Source organism: Oncorhynchus kisutch, linkage group LG6, assembly GCF_002021735.2.
Source record: "Oncorhynchus kisutch isolate 150728-3 linkage group LG6, Okis_V2, whole genome shotgun sequence".
Lineage (NCBI taxonomy): Eukaryota > Metazoa > Chordata > Actinopteri > Salmoniformes > Salmonidae > Oncorhynchus > Oncorhynchus kisutch.
The window spans coordinates 14,559,985-14,576,233 of NC_034179.2; the positions used below are offsets into that span (position 1 = coordinate 14,559,985).

Genomic DNA, 16,249 nt, shown 5'->3' on the forward strand with positions numbered 1-16,249 from the left:
GGGTAGCAGCCAGCCAGCCAGTCAGTGGGTAGCAGCCAGCCAGCCAGTCAGTGGGTAGCAGCCAGCCAGCCAGTCAGTGGGTAGCAGCCAGCCAGCCAGTCAGTGGGTAGCAGCCAGCCAGCCAGTCAGAGGGTAGCATCCAGCCAGCCAGTCAGTGGGTTGCAGCCAGCCAGCCAGCCAGCCAGTGGGTAGCAGCCAGTCAGTCAGCGGGTAGCAGCCAGCCAGTCAGCCTGCGTGTAGTGGGTAGCAGCCAGCCAGTCAGTCGGCGTGTAGTGGTAGCAGCCAGCCAGTCGGCGTGTAGTGGGTAGCAGCCAGCCAGTCGGCGTGTAGTGGGTAGCAGCCAGCCAGTCGGCGTGTAGTGGGTAGCAGCCAGCCAGACAGTCTGTGGGTAGAAGCCAGCCAGCCAGTCAGTCAGCGGGTAGAAGCCAGCCAAGCAGTCTGCGTGTAGTGGGTAGCAGCCAGCCAGTCAGTCGTCGTGTAGTGGTAGCAGCCAGCCAGCCGGCGTGTAGTGGGTAGCAGCCAGCCAGTCATTCAATGGGTAGCAGACAGCCAGTCATTTGGTTGGTAGCAGACAGCCAGTCATTCGGTTGGTAGCAGACAGCCAGTCAGTCGGTGGGTAGCAGACAGCCAGTCAGTCGGCGGGTAGCAGACAGCCTGTCAGTCGGCGGGTAGCAGACAGCCTGTCAGTCGGCGGGTAGCAGGCAGCCTGTCAGTCGGCGGGTAGCAGGCAGCCAGTCAGTCGGCGGGTAGCAGGCAGCCAGTCAGTCGGCGGGTAGCAGGCAGCCAGTCAGTCGGCGGGTAGCAGGCAGCCAGTCAGTCGGCGGGTAGCAGGCAGCCAGTCAGTCGGCGGGTAGCAGGCAGCCAGTCAGTCGGCGGGTAGCAGGCAGCCAGTCAGTCGGCGGGTAGCAGACAGCCAGTCAGTCGGCGGGTAGCAGAAGGCCAGTCAGTGGGTGGCTCAGGCATCTGAAAATACTAATCTCACACCATGCATGATGTCATACCATTTGTGGAAAATGTGGTTTCTGTTATCGTCACACGTGATTGTAATGCAATATGTTTTCTGGTAAACTGGCTTGTAGTCATGTTTTCTGTTCGTCTAAAGTTACATATATACACTGAGTGGACAAAACACCTGATCTGTCCATGACATACAGTTGAAGTCAGAAGATTACATACACTTTATCCAAATACATTTAAACTCAGTGTTTCACAATTTCTGACATTTTAATCCTAGTAAAAATTCCCTGTTTTAGGTCAGTCAGGATCACCACTTTATTTTAAGAATGTGAAATGTCAGAATAATAGTAGAATGATTTCTTTCAGCTTTTATTTCTTTTATCACATTCCCAGTGGGTCAGAAGTTTACATACACTCAATTAGTATTTGGTGGTATTGCCTTTAAATTGTTTAACTTGGGTCAAACATTTCAGGTAGCCTTCCACAAGCTTCCCACAATAAGTTGGGTCAATTTTGGCCCATTCCTCCTGACAGAGCTGGCGTAACGGAGTCAGGTTTGTAGGCCTCCTTGCTCGCACACGCTTTTTTCAGTTCTGCCCACAAATTGTCTATAGGATTGAGGTCAGGGCTTTGTGATGGCCACTCCAATACCTTGACTTTGTTGTCCTTAAGCCATTTTGCCACAACTTTGGAAGTTTGCTTGGGGTCATTGTCCATTTGGAAGATCCATTTGCGACCAAGCTTTAACTTCCTAACTGATGTTTTGAGATGTTGCTTCAATATATCCACCTAATTTTCCTGCCTCATGAAGCCATCTATTTTGTGAAGTGCACCAGTCCCTCCTGCAGCAAAGCACCCACACAACATGATGCTGCCACCCCCGTACTTCATGGTTGGGATGGTGTTCTTCGGCTTGCAAGACTCCCCCTTTTTCCTCCAGACATAACGATGGTCATTCTGGCCAAACAGTTCTATTTTTGTTTCATCAGACCAGAGGACATTTCTCCAAAAAGTACGATCTTTGTTCCCATGTGCAGTTGCAAACCGTAGTCTGTTTTTTTTATGGCAGTTTTGGAGCAGTGGTTTCTTTCTTCATGAGCGGCCGTTCAGGTTATGTCGATATAGGACTCGTTTTACTGTGGATATAGATACTTTTGTACCGGTTTCCCCCAGCATCTTGACAAGGTTCTTTGCTGTTCTGGGATTGATATGCACTTTTTGCACCAAAGTACGTTCATCTCTAGGAGACAGAAAGCATCTCCTTCCTGAGCGGTATGCCAGCTGCGTGGTGTTTATACTTGCGTACTATTGTTTGTACAGATAAACATGGTACCCTAGGGCGTTTGGAAATTGCTCCCAAGGATGAAGCAGACTTGTGGAGGTCTACAATTGTTTTTCTGAGGTCTTCGCTGATTTCTTTTAATTTCCCCCTGATGTCAAGCAAAGTGGCACTGAGTTTGAAGGTAGGCCTTGAAATGCATCCACAGGTGCACCTCCAATTGACTCAAATGATGTCAATTAGCCTATCGGAAGCGGAGGAAGCTATGACACAATTTTCTGGAATTTTCCAAGCTGTTTAAAGGCACAGTCAACTTAGTGTATGTAAACTTCTGACCCACTGTAATTGTGATACAGTGAGTTAAGTGAAATAATCTGTCTAAACAATTGTAGGAAAAAATAACTTGTGTCATGCACAAAGTATATGTCCTAACCAACTTACCAAAACTATAGTTTGCTAACAAGACATTTGTGGAGTGGTTGAATAACGGATTTTAATGATTCCAATCTAAGTGTATGTAAACTTCCGACTTCAACTGTAGACTACCCAAGGGAAATCTATGATCACGTATTGATGTCACTTGTTAAATTAACTTCAATCTGCTACCCACTGGCTCAATCAAGCCTTGAGACAAGTGAGACATGGATTGTGTATGTGTGCCATTCAGAAGCTGAATGGGCTAAACCTGTAAGACACGTAAGTGCCTTTAAACAGGGTATGGTAGTAGGTGCTTGGTGCACCGGTTTGTGTCAAGAACTGCAACGTTGCTGGGTTTTTCACCTTCAGCAGTTTCCTGTGTGTATCAAGAATGGGTCACCGGCCAAAGGACATCCAGCCAACGTCTGCTCGCAGTCGGCAGTCCAATTTAGGTGTTCGATGGAGTTGAGGTTAGGGCTCTTTGCAGGCCAGTCAAGTTCTTCTACACCGATATTGACAAATAATTTCTGTCTGGACCTCTCTTTGTGCAAGGGGGCATTGTCATGATGAAACGGCAAAGGGCCTTCCCCAAACTGTTGCCACAAAGTTGGAAGCACAGTATCATCTAGAATGTCATTGTATCCTGTAACATTAAAATGTCCCTTAACTAGGACTAAGGGGCCTAGCCCGGTGTTTCCACTTCACAATAACAGCACTTACAGTTGACCGGGGCAGTTCAAGCAGGGAAATATTTGACGAACTGACTGACGGTGCCACGTTGAAAGTCACTCTATTCAGTAAGGCCATTCTCCTGTCAATGTTCTATGGCTATTGCATGGCTGTGTGCTCAATTTTATACATGTCAGCAATGGGTGTGACTGAAATAGCCAAATCCACTAATTTGAAAGGGTGTCCACATAGTTTTGTACATACGAACAGTACCAGTCAAAAGTTTGGACACCTACTCATTCAAGGGTTTTTTCTTTACTTGTACTGTTTTCTACATTGTAGAATAATAGTGAAGACATCAAAACTATGAAATAACATATGGAATCATGTAATAACCAAAAAAGTGTTAAACAAATCAAAATATATTTTAGATTCTTCAATGTAGCCACCTTTTGCCAAGATGACAGTTTTGCACACTCTTGGCATTCTCTCAACTAGCTTCACCTGGAATGTTTTTCCAACAGTCTTGAAGGAGTTTCCACATATGCTGAGCACTTGTTGGCTGCTTTTCCTTCACTCTGCAGTCCAACTCAACCATTGGGTTGAGGTCGGGTGATTGTGGAGTCCAGCTCATCTGATACAGCACTCCATCACTCTCCTTCTTGGTCAAATAGCCCTTACACAGCCTGGAGGTGTTGGGTCATTGTCCTTTTGAAAATTATAGTCCCACTAAGCACAAACCAGATGGGATGGCGTCTAACTACAGAATGCTGTGGTAGCCATGCTGTTTAAGTGTGCCTTGAATTCTAAATAAATCACAGACAGTGTCAAAAGCAAAGCAACCTGTCACACGGTGTGGGGGTGCTTTGCTTTTGACACTCCTTGCTTCACGGTGGGAACCACACATGCAGAGATCATCCGTTCACTTACTCTGCATCTCACAAGACATGCCGGTTGGAACCAAAATTCTCAGATTTGGGCTAATAATGCCTATGGACATATTTCCACCTAATATCCATTGCTTGTCTCTTCTTCTTATTCGTGTCCTTTTAGTAGTGGTTTCTTTGCAGCAATTCGACCATGAAGGCTTGATTCACGCAGTCTCTTCTGAACAGTTGACATTGAGATGTGTCTGTTACTTTAAGCATTTATTTGGGCTTCAATTTCGGAGACTGGTAACTCCAATGAACTTTTCCTGTGGTGGTCCTCATGAGAGCCAGTTTCATCATAGCGCTTGATGGTTTTTGCAGCTCACTTGAAGAAATATTCCATATTGACTGACCTTCATGTCTTAAAGTAATGATGGACTGTCATTTCTCTTTGCTTATTTGAGCTGTTCTTGCCATAATATGGACTTGGTATTTTACCAAATAGGGCTATGTTCTGTATACCACCCCTACCTTGTTACAACACAACTGATTGGATCAAATGCATTAAAAAGGAAAGAAATTCCACAAATTCACTTTTTAGAATGCACACCTGTTAATTGAAATGTATTCCAGGTGACTACCTCATGCAGCTAGTTGAGAGAATGCCAAGAGTGTGCAAAGCTGTCAAGGCAATGGGTGGCTACTTTGAAAAATAAAATATATATTTGGTTTGTTTAACTTTCTTTTGGTTACTCCATGATTCCATATGTATTATTTCATAGTTTTGATGTCTTCACTATTATTCTACAATGTAAAAAATAAATAAATAACCCTGGAATGAGTAGGTGTGTCCAAACTGGAACTGTATGTACATACCTCTGTATATAAATAGAGAGGGAGATGAACACACACAATAGCAAGTGGTCTTATATGAGTGTATGGGAGCCTTGCTGATGTCCTAATAGCCTGTAAAAGACCCCTCAGCAAGATTATGTTTGAACATTGGTTTCAACATTGTTTCTCAGGACCTGAGAAACAATATCCATCACTACCGTGATGGATAGCCAAGCTCTTATGCTTGGCAGATTTTTCAGCATCTGTTCTTGAGCAATAGATTCATCTTGATAATACGGTCTAGTTAAGACTTAACTTCCTACCCCTCCTCTAACCCCCATTCCCCCCCACACAATTATTTGAGGTGTTTTGATACGTAATAGTTCATCTGTAAGCTGTTTCAGCTCATACTCCCACGCAATATTACTCAATTTCTTGAGCAGGCATAATGGTCAAGTTGGGGGATGGAGTTTTTAATGGATTCTCAGAGTAGTAGGCTAATCGTCTGTAAACACTTGTAATGAGGGGCGGAATCAGCCATAAACACGCCTGGATCGTATTCATTAGGGGAAAATGTTTTAAAGTGATGTGCAATGGAACATTAAAACAAGTGTTTCTTGTTGGACAAGTCCAGGTAGCCCCTCCCTGTTTGTCTGTTTTCCTCCGTTTGATTCCCTAATGAATAACACCCTAATGAGAGATGACAGTGGGCGTGGTTAAATTACAGTCAGGTCCACTTTTCCTATAGAAGAGTTAAACCATGGCCTCTTTCTCTTTTAGATTTCAGAAAAATAAGTGGTTGTTTTTCCAGCCACACTCAGTGAGAGTAATTTAACAATGCGGGTCCTGATAATGGACCTTATTCCTACGACGTTGTGGTTCTATTCCCCCTCTCTGTCACTCACTCTAACCAAAGCCATGCCCTGCCTGGTGAGTCTTTTGTACCCCCAAATTGTTGTGCAGAAAAGGAACCATATGTTCATTGTAAAAGAAAGTTCATTTGAACTGTGCTGTAGAGTGGCTCTCATAGGGAACTGCTTTAATGTGCTCTGAGTTGTTTCTCCTTTAAAGATAATCTTTGTGTGCGTCCCAAATTGCACCCTATTCCCCGTTTTTATAGTGCACTACTTTTGACCCAGGATGCGTTAGGGGTCTGGCCAAAAGTAGTGCACTATACAGGGGATAGTGTTCCATTTGGGATGCAAACTTCTTTTTTGTGTTGAACACACTTCATTTAGACAGACATGTAATTTCCCCACCGGCCCCCAGCGCAACAGAGCAGGAGGCTAAAAGTTGGCAGTCCCGAGGTCTTAAAAACACAATGCGCTATCCACAAAGATCTTATGAAAGGAGGGTAGAAGCATTTGGAAAATGTTCTCCAGACGTATTTCAATTGAAACGATGTTGAAATTCATAGCATTTTCCCCCTTTTCTTGCTGGAGGTCCCTGTCGCCCATTTTATTTGCTGGATTATCAACCTACAATTGAATTATGTAGAACGAGCCTTTTGAAGCTAACGGTTAAAAACCAGTTTGGTTGTGACTGGCACTAAGAGTATTGTCATAGCTTGTGACTGTTATAATTTGAAATCATACTGGGGCCAGTGCCAAGAGAACATGTGTGTGTTTTCATATTATGTGTGTGCTTGTCTGTGTATAGCATGTGTGGGGGCCTGTCTATCAATTGAAGGAGCTGATTTAATTGAGGTATTTGAACTGGTGGTACTACTAATTGTGTGGTGTGTGTGTGTGTGTGTGCGTGTGCACGTACGTACGTACATCTGTTTGTGTGTGTGTGAGCATCCATCCCTGTGCTCATGCATACAACCGTCTGTCTTTTTCTCCAGGAGCAGACTCGATAAAGAAGTACTGGTCGCGGTACTACCAGGGTTCCCAGGGAGTGGTGTTCATCCTGGACAGTGCCTCCACAGACGAGGACCTGGAGTTGGCCCGCACTGAGCTCCACTCTGCCCTGCAGCACCCCCAGCTCTGCACCCTGCCCTTCCTCATACTGGCCAACCACCAGGACAAACCTGCCGCTCGCACTACACAGGAGGTAGGCCGACCGCACACACACACACAGACTCAAATGTTTTATCCACTAGGCTACCTGCCGCCCCTGGCACTAATGTGCGGTTATATCCGCTGTGCAAGCGGGTTTAGGGTCATGAAATGTTGTGTGGATGAAGGGCGGGCAGGTTGAATAAAGACAAAACCAATGCATAACAAATCCATGTGCAATTCATATCGATAGGCTACATTGAGGTTTTTCTTTCATTAATTTTTTTCTGGCATTGGTGTGTTAGCCTAAACTTTAGGTCCTATCTGTACAAGTGCCAAATGTTTTGGGAACAGGGAGGGCCAAAACAGAACAGCCTGATGTTTGGGAAAGATGTTATGTGTGATGATTGAGGCGCTATACAAATTCAACAGTCACAAGACTGTAACTTCAAATAGGACAGGTCAAGGAACTGTACTGTTCAGATGGGTTAAATGGAAACTGACATCTGGACTCTGACTGTAGGTCTATAGCCTCTCACATTGCCTTAACATTAACTCCTGCAGAATTAAGCATTTCTTGCAGCAAGATGATACACCAAATGTACATTTGGACTCAAACAGGAGTGGAGAAATATTATTTCTTTCTTTCAGCATGTTGAGAGAATGAATGCATGGTTAGGGAAGGTGAAATCTTTATCAGCATCATAAATGCTGATTTATATTTCAACCACATAAAATATGCATCCAAGCCGAACTGAAATGTTGTCAAAAACATGTTGGGTTGTTTCACAGATTTGAATTCCCTTAGAACTGGTCAAAATGATTTCATTTGGAAATGTTACGTTGAGTTATTTTATTTTCTACCCGGTCCCTACTCTGGGATTTTTGCTCACCGTTCTTGTGATCATTTTGACCCCACGGGGTGAGATCTTGCGTGGAGCCCAGGATCGAGGGAGATTATCAGTGGTCTTGTATGTCTTCCATTTCCTAATAATTTCTCCCACAGTTGATTTCTTCAAACCAAGCTGCTTACCTATTGCAGATTCAGTCTTCCCAGCCTGGTGCAGGTCTACAATTTTGTTTCTGGTGTCCTTTGACAGCTCTTTGGTCTTGGCCATAGTGGAGTTTGGAGTGTGACTGTTTGAGGTTGTGGACAGGTGTCTTTTATACTGATAACAAGTTCAAACAGGTGCCATTAATACAGGTAACGAGTGGAGGACAGAGGAGCCTCTTAAAGAAGAAGTTACAGGTCTGTGAGAGCCAGAAATCTTGCTTGTTTGTAGGTGACCAAATACTTATTTTCCACCATAATTTGCAAATAAATTCATAAAAAATCCTACAATGTGATTTTCTGGATTTTTTTTCTCATTTTGTCTGTCATAGTTGAAGTGTACCTATGATGAAAATTACAGGCCTCATCTTTTTAAGTGGGAGAACATGCACAATTGGTGGCTGACTAAATACTTTTTTGCCCCACTGTATATAGCGGGGCGGTTGCGGATGGGTTGTTGACAATTGCCGGCGGGTAAACAGTTGACCCGTGCAACACACACACCTGCTGCACACTCCGTACAGGAGATAATTAACAATGATGGCTATAAATGCTATAGATTATGGCATAATACTTGTAATAGAATGTATATCTATGGCAAATGATAGACTAGTGTCCTTTCCAGGGAGTGTACTTGTACATCAAGCTACCTCATGTTACAGAAACAGGAGATAGGCTTCTGCCCTATGGGTTGTTCTGTCTCAGACAAGGACATTTATGGTAACAACACAACACTGACATTCAAACTAACACCAACCCTGGGCCTGGGGATGTAGCTTCACACCCAAGTAGACCAATTATGGTAACATAACACTCAGACACTGACCTCTTTATGCACATCCTTTCCCACCTTTTGAATCCAAATCGACAAGGAATGCTGAACACCATGTCCAGCAGGCTAAATTGTACACATGAAGTCTCAATTATGTTTTTTTTGGTTGAGTCACGTAACCAGATTGCAATCAGGTAAAGACGTCTTCCCTATACAACCAGTACACAACCTGCCTATGGGGTGATGAAAGACACAATAATGACAACGTCACTCCAACCAGTTCTGCATGCTGGGTAAAGGCCAATAGACACACCATTTAGAGCACTAACATACCCAACCTGCACTCTGTTTGAGAAGAGCTTCTATAACCAAATTGCAATCCGATAAAGACAATCTAATCATACAATCGGTATAGGTCACCCTGACCATGAGGTCACCCTGACCATGAAGCCATCCCTATCGCAGCGGATCACACTCGTCATGGATACCACACCAGATTTATTTTAAGGTTAGCCGTGCTCATGCGAACTAAACCTATTGAAGCAGCAGTCTGTTAACCTGTCTATTTTAAACAGCCGATAAATTCTAATTGCATTAGAACCTTGGCTGCGGCCAGGACCTGGCTTTGTGGGCGTGTTTGTTTGCAAACACTCCTGTATGTGAAACCTGTGTAGTCCATTTATAACAAGAGTCGTAATGGATTTGCATCAAACCACTTCCTTTCTGACTCGCACTCTCTCCTACCTTTCCTGTCTCCTCTTCACCATCCTATCCCAATACCCCCCCCCCCCCCCCCCCCATATTGACCTGAGCTAAAAACTAATCTAAACAAACCAACAAAAGTTCTGGCCCAAGTTGTAAACAGGATGTACATTCCTTGTTTATATGTCTAGCAGTCATTTCCTGTCTCTCACATGGCACCCTATTCCCTATATAGCCCAGTGGGCTCTGGTCTAAAGTAGTGCACTATATAGGGAATAGGGCTCTGGTCTAAAGTAGTGCACTATATAGGAAATAGGGCTCTGGTCTAAAGTAGTGCACTATATAGGGAATAAGGCTCTGGTCTAAAGTAGTGCACTATATAGGGAATAGGGCTCTGGTCTAAAGTAGTGCACTATATAGGGAATAGGGCTCTGGTCTAAAGTAGTGCACTATATAGGGAATAGGGCTCTGGTCTAAAGTAGTGCACTATATAGGGAATCAGATGCCGTTAAGGACATATCTCCTGTCTGTCTCAGTCACTCATCTCTCATCTCATTTTGTTTTAATGGATTCACTTTAGCAGCTTTCACTCAAAGGACTGTATTAGACTGGGATGGGAACATTGTATTCCTGACCTGCAGCCTGTCTGTCTCAAACCCCTAACCAGACCTGCAGCCTGACTGTCTCAAACCCCTAACCAGACCTGCAGCCTGACTGTCTCAAACCCCTACCTAACCTAACCTGACCTGCAGCCTGACTGTCTCAAACCCCTAACCAGACCTGCAGCCTGACTGTCTCAAACCCCTAACCTAACCTAACCTGACCTGCAGCCTGACTGTCTCAAACCCCTAACCAGACCTGCAGCCTGACTGTCTCAAACCCCTAACCTAACCTGACCTGCAGCCTGACTGTCTCAAACCCCTAACCAGACCTGCAGCCTGACTGTCTCAAACCCCTACCTAACCTAACCTGACCTGCAGCCTGACTGTCTCAAACCCCTAACCAGACCTGCAGCCTGACTGTCTCAAACCCCTAACCTAACCTAACCTGACCTGCAGCCTGACTGTCTCAAACCCCTAACCAGACCTGCAGCCTGACTGTCTCAAACCCCTAACCTAACCTGACCTGTAGCCTGACTGTCTCAAACCCCTAACCAGACCTGCAGCCTGACTGTCTCAAACCCCTAACCTAACCTAACCTGACCTGCAGCCTGACTGTCTCAAACCCCTAACCAGACCTGCAGCCTGTCTGTCTCAAACCCCTAACCAGACCTGCAGCCTGACTGTCTCAAACCCCTCCCTAACCAGACCTGCAGCCTGCTGTCTCAAACCCCTCCCTAACCAGACCTGCAGCCTGCTGTCTCAAACCCCTCCCTAACCAGACCTGCAGCCTGCTGTCTCAAAGCACTAACCAGACCTGCAGCCTGACTGTCTCAAAGCACTAACCAGACCTGCAGCCTGACTGTCTCAAAGCACTAACCAGACCTGCAGCCTGACTGTCTCAAACCCCTAACCAGACCTGCAGCCTGACTGTCTCAAACCCCTCCCTAACCAGACCTGCAGCCTGACTGTCTCAAACCCCTAACCAGAGGGGTAGCCTGACTGTCTCAAACCCCTCCCTAACCAGACCTGCAGCCTGACTCAAAGCCCTAACCAGACCTGCAGCCTGTCTCAAAGCACTAACCAGACCTACAGCCTGTCTCAAAGCACTAACCAGACCTACAGCCTGACTCAAAGCACTAACCAGACCTACAGCCTGACTCAAAGCACTAACCAGACCTACAGCCTGACTCAAAGCACTAACCAGACCTACAGCCTGACTCAAAGCCCTAACCAGACCTACAGCCTGACTCAAAGCCATAACCAGACCTACAGCCTGACTCAAAGCACTAACCAGACCTACAGCCTGACTCAAAGCCCTAACCAGACCTACAGCCTGACTCAAAGCCCTAACCAGACCTACAGCCTGACTCAAAGCCCTAACCAGACCTACAGCCTGACTCAAAGCCCTAACCAGACCTACAGCCTGACTCAAAGCCCTAACCAGACCTACAGCCTGACTCAAAGCACTAACCAGACCTACAGCCTGACTCAAAGCCCTAACCAGACCTACAGCCTGACTCAAAGCACTAACCAGACCTACAGCCTGTCTCAAAGCCCTAACCAGACCTACAGCCTGACTCAAAGCCCTAACCAGACCTACAGCCTGACTCAAAGCCCTAACCAGACCTACAGCCTGACTCAAAGCACTAACCAGACCTACAGCCTGACTCAAAGCACTAACCAGACCTACAGCCTGTCTCAGAGCCCTAACCAGACCTACAGCCTGACTCAAAGCCCTAACCAGACCTACAGCCTGACTCAAAGCACTAACCAGACATACAGCCTGACTCAAAGCCCTAACCAGACCTACAGCCTGACTCAAAGCCCTAACCAGACCTACAGCCTGTCTCAAAGCCCTAACCAGACCTGCAAATGTTTTCTGTCATCTTTAGCACCAGGCTATCTTTAACATGTTCTTTGTCATAATGTACTTTTTCTGAGGTTTGGGTAGAAGTAGATCAAGTTTGAATGAAATGTAGTCTTGGTGTATAGTGTGAGGAGTGTTGAAATTCCTAATGTGTGTGCTTGTGGCACATGTGGACGTGTGTGGTTAAGTGAATGTGTGCACTGCAGTCCACGGTGAAATGGGTCTGTATCAAGCTGGGTCTGTAGAAGGCTCCAGGGTGGAAGGGAAAGCCCAGTGCTCTAATGGTCTGGAGAGTTTCACTCTACCTCCCAATACACATACGTGTGTGTGTATGTGGGAAAGGGGGATACCTAGTCAGTTGTCCAACTGAATGTATTCAACTGGAATGTCTTCCGCATTTAACTCAACCCCTCTGAATCGGTACGGGGGGCTGCCTTAATCGACATCCACGTCTTCGGCACCCGGGGAACAGTGGGTTAACTGCCTTTCTCAGGGGCAGAACGACAGATTTTTACCTTGTCTGCTCTGGGATTTGACCTAGCAACCTTCCGGTTTCTGGCCCAACGCTCTAACCACTAGGCTACTGTGTGTGTGTATACTGTGTGTGTGTGTATACTGTGTGTGTGTGTATACTGTGTGTGTGTGTGTGTGTGTATACTGTGTGTGTGTGTATACTGTGTGTGTGTGCACTGTGTGTGTGTGTGTGTATACTGTGTGTGTGTGCACTGTGTGTGTGTGTGTGTATACTCTGTGTGTGTGTGTGTGTGTGTGTGTGTGTGTGTGTGTGTGTGTGTATACTCTGTGTGTGTGTGTGTGTGTGTGTGTGTGTGTACTCTGTGTGTACTCTGTGTGTGTGTATACACTGTATGTGTCTGTATACACGGTGTATGTGTATACCCTGTGTGTGTGTGTGTGTGTAGACTGTGAGTGTGTGTAGACTGTTTATGTATACTGTGTGTGTAGACTGTTTATGTATAGTGTGTGTGTGTACAGTACCAGTCAAGTTTGGACACACCTACTCATTCAAGGGTTTTTCTTTATTTTTAGTATTTTCTACATTGTAGAATAATAGTGAAGACATCAAAACTATGAAATAACACATAAGGAATAATATGGTAACCAAAATGGTGTTAAACAAATGAAAATATATTTTATATTTGAGATTCTTCAATGTAGCCACCCTTTGCCTTGATGACAGCCTTGCACACTCTTGGAATTATCTCTTGAAATTCTCAACATCAGCAAGACAAAGGAGCTGATCCACAGGACCCCGAACAGCTTCTACCCCCAAGCCATAAAACTGCTAAATAGGTAGTCCGGGAAGCTTTTGGTTAGCCTGGCGGTTAACAGCCATAGGCCAGTAACTGAAAGGTCGCTGGTTCGAATCCCATACCGACTAGGTGAAAAATCTGTTGATGGACCCTTGAGCAAGGCACTTAACCCTAATTGCTCCTGTAAGTCACCCTGGATAAGTGCATCTGCTAAATGACTAAATTGTAACTAATCTGCACTAACTATTTTGACTCATCACATACACTGCTGTTAATGTTTATTATCTGTCCTGTTGCCTAGTCACTTTATCCCAACCTATATGTACCGATCTACCTCAATTACCTTGTACCTCTGCACAGTGAGTCAGTACTGGTACCCCGTACATAGCCAAGTTATCCTTACTCATTGTGTATTTATTCCTCCTGTTATTATTTGTTTATATTATTTAACTTTTTTCCTCTCTCTGCTTTGTTGGGAAGGGCCCGTAAGTAAGTTGTTTACAAAGCATGTGACAAATAAGATTTGATTTGATAATCAAAGGAAATTGGATACACCGGAGCTAAATTTGGAGTGTCATAAGCATGGGGGTGTGAACACTTATGGGAATTATATTTCAGTTTTTCATTTTCAATACATTTTCAACAATGTCTAAACATGTTTCGACTTCATCATTATGGGGTATTGTGTGTTTTTAATTCAGGCTTGTAACACAACAAAATGTGGAATAAGTCAAGGGGTATGAGTTAGAGGTTGACCGATTATGATTTTTCAACGCCGATACCGATTATTGGAGGACCAAAAATGAGCCGATACCGGTTTAATAATGACAATTACAACGATACTGAATGAACACTTATTTGAACTTAATATAATACATCAATACATCAATAAAATAAATAATGAAACATGTTCAATTTGGTTTAAATAATGCAAAAACAAAGTGTTGGAGAAGAAAGTAAAAGTGCAATATGTGCCATGTAAGAAAGCTAACGTTTTAAGTTCCTTGCTCAGAACATGAGAACATATGAAAGCTGGTGGTCCCTTTTAACATGAGTCTTCAATATTCCCAGGTAAGAAGTTTTAGGTTGTAGTTATTATAGGAATTATAGGACTATTTCTCTCTATACCATTTTTATTTCATATACCTTTGACTATTGGCTGTTCTTATAGGCACTATCGTATTGCCAGTGTAACAGTATAGCTTCCGTCCCTCTCCTCGTTCCTACCTGGGCTCGAACCAGGAACACAACGACAACAGCCACCTTCGAAGCAGCGTTACCCATCGCTCCACAAAAGCTGCGGCCCTTGCAGAGCAAGGGGAACAACCACTCCAAGTCTCAGAGCGCGTGACGTTTGAAACGCTATTAGCACGCACCCCGCTAACTAGCTAGCCATTTCACATCTGTTACACGAGCCTAATCTTGGGAGTTGATAGGCTCGAAGTCATAAACAGTGCAATGCTTGACGCACAACAAAGAGCTGCTGGCAAAACGCATGAAGATGCTGTTTGAATAAATGCTTACGAGCCTGCTGCTGCCTACCATCGCTCAGTCAGACTGCTCTATCAAATCATAAACTTCGTTATAACATAGTAACACACAGAAATACAAGCCTTAGGTCATTAATATGGTCGAATCCGGAAACTATCATCTCGAAAAAAAGACGTTTATTCTTTCAGTGAAATACGGAACCACTAGTCTAAATATTCCTGTTACATTGCACAACCGTCAATGTAATATCATAATAATTACGTAAAATTCTGGCAAATTAGGCGGCCCAAACTGTTGTATATACACTGACTCTGCGTGCAATGAACGCAAGAGAAGTGACACAATTTCACCTGGTTAATACTGCCTGCTAACCTGGATTTATTTTAGCTAAATATGCAGGTTTAAAAATATATACTTCTGTGTATTGATTTTAAGAAAGACATTGATGTTCATGGTTAGGTACACATTGGAGCAACGATATGCACTGCATCGATTATATACAACGCAGGACACTCTAGATAAACTAGTAATATCACAAACCATGTGTAGTTAACTAGTGATTATGATTGATTGTTTTTTTTATAAGACAAGTTTAGTGCTAGCTTACCTTGGCTTACTGCATTCGCGTAACAGGCAGTCTCCTCGTGGAGTGCAATGAGAGGCAGGTGGTTAGAGCGTTGGACTAGTTAACTGTAAGGTTGCAAGATTGAATCCCCCGAGCTGACAAGGTGAAAATCTGTCGTTCTGCCCCTGAACGATGCAGTTAACCCACCGTTCCTTGGCCGTCATTGAAAATAAGAATGTTTTCTTAACTGACTTGCCTGGTTAAATAAAGATTAAATAAAGGTGTAAAAACTAAAAATCTGCCAAATTGGTGTCCAAAAATACCGATTTCCGATTGTTATGAAAACTTGAAATCGGCCCTAAATAATTGGCCATTCCGATTAATCGGTCGACCTTTAGTATGAATTCTTTCTGAAGGCACTGTAATTCTCTGAGACATGATGACGAGACAAATGCATGAATGGATATTGTACCGTTTAGTATACGTATGTCTGTAAATGTATACGCCACACACGCAGCAGTCTAGACAGTACTGGGTGCTACAATGGCAAGGTAGACGTGACACAGGTGGTGGTGGAGACAGTGACAAAAGGAGGCCAGTTCCACCAGACACAGCCCCTTTGTTTGACCTTTCCTGGCGCGGCGAGGTGACCTTTCTCGCAGAATGCTCTCTGCCAGCCTGTTGGGATGGGAGCGCCACACAATGGTGTCTGGATTCCTCTCCCCTCTGTCTCTTACCCTCTCTCTTTCCCTCTTTCATTCTCCCCTCTCTCCCGTTCTCTCCCTCTTTCTCTCTCTCGTTCTCCCTCTTCCCCCTCTCTCTCTTTCTCTCTCATTCTCCACCCACCCTTGTCCCCCCTCTCTCTCTTTCTCTCTCTTTCTCCACCCACCCTTGTCCCCCCTC

At 44.6% G+C, this 16,249-nt stretch overlaps 1 protein-coding gene across 1 annotated transcript in view; it reads left to right on the forward strand.

Annotated features, from left to right (window-relative positions):
- LOC109892364 (ADP-ribosylation factor-like protein 15) overlaps positions 1-16,249 on the forward strand; it is a 68,953-nt gene that overhangs the window by 35,088 nt on the left and 17,616 nt on the right. The window contains exon 4 of the mRNA XM_020484853.2: positions 6,872-7,080. Coding sequence (XP_020340442.1) covers positions 6,872-7,080 — 209 coding nt within the window. The remainder of the gene's footprint in view (positions 1-6,871; positions 7,081-16,249) is intronic.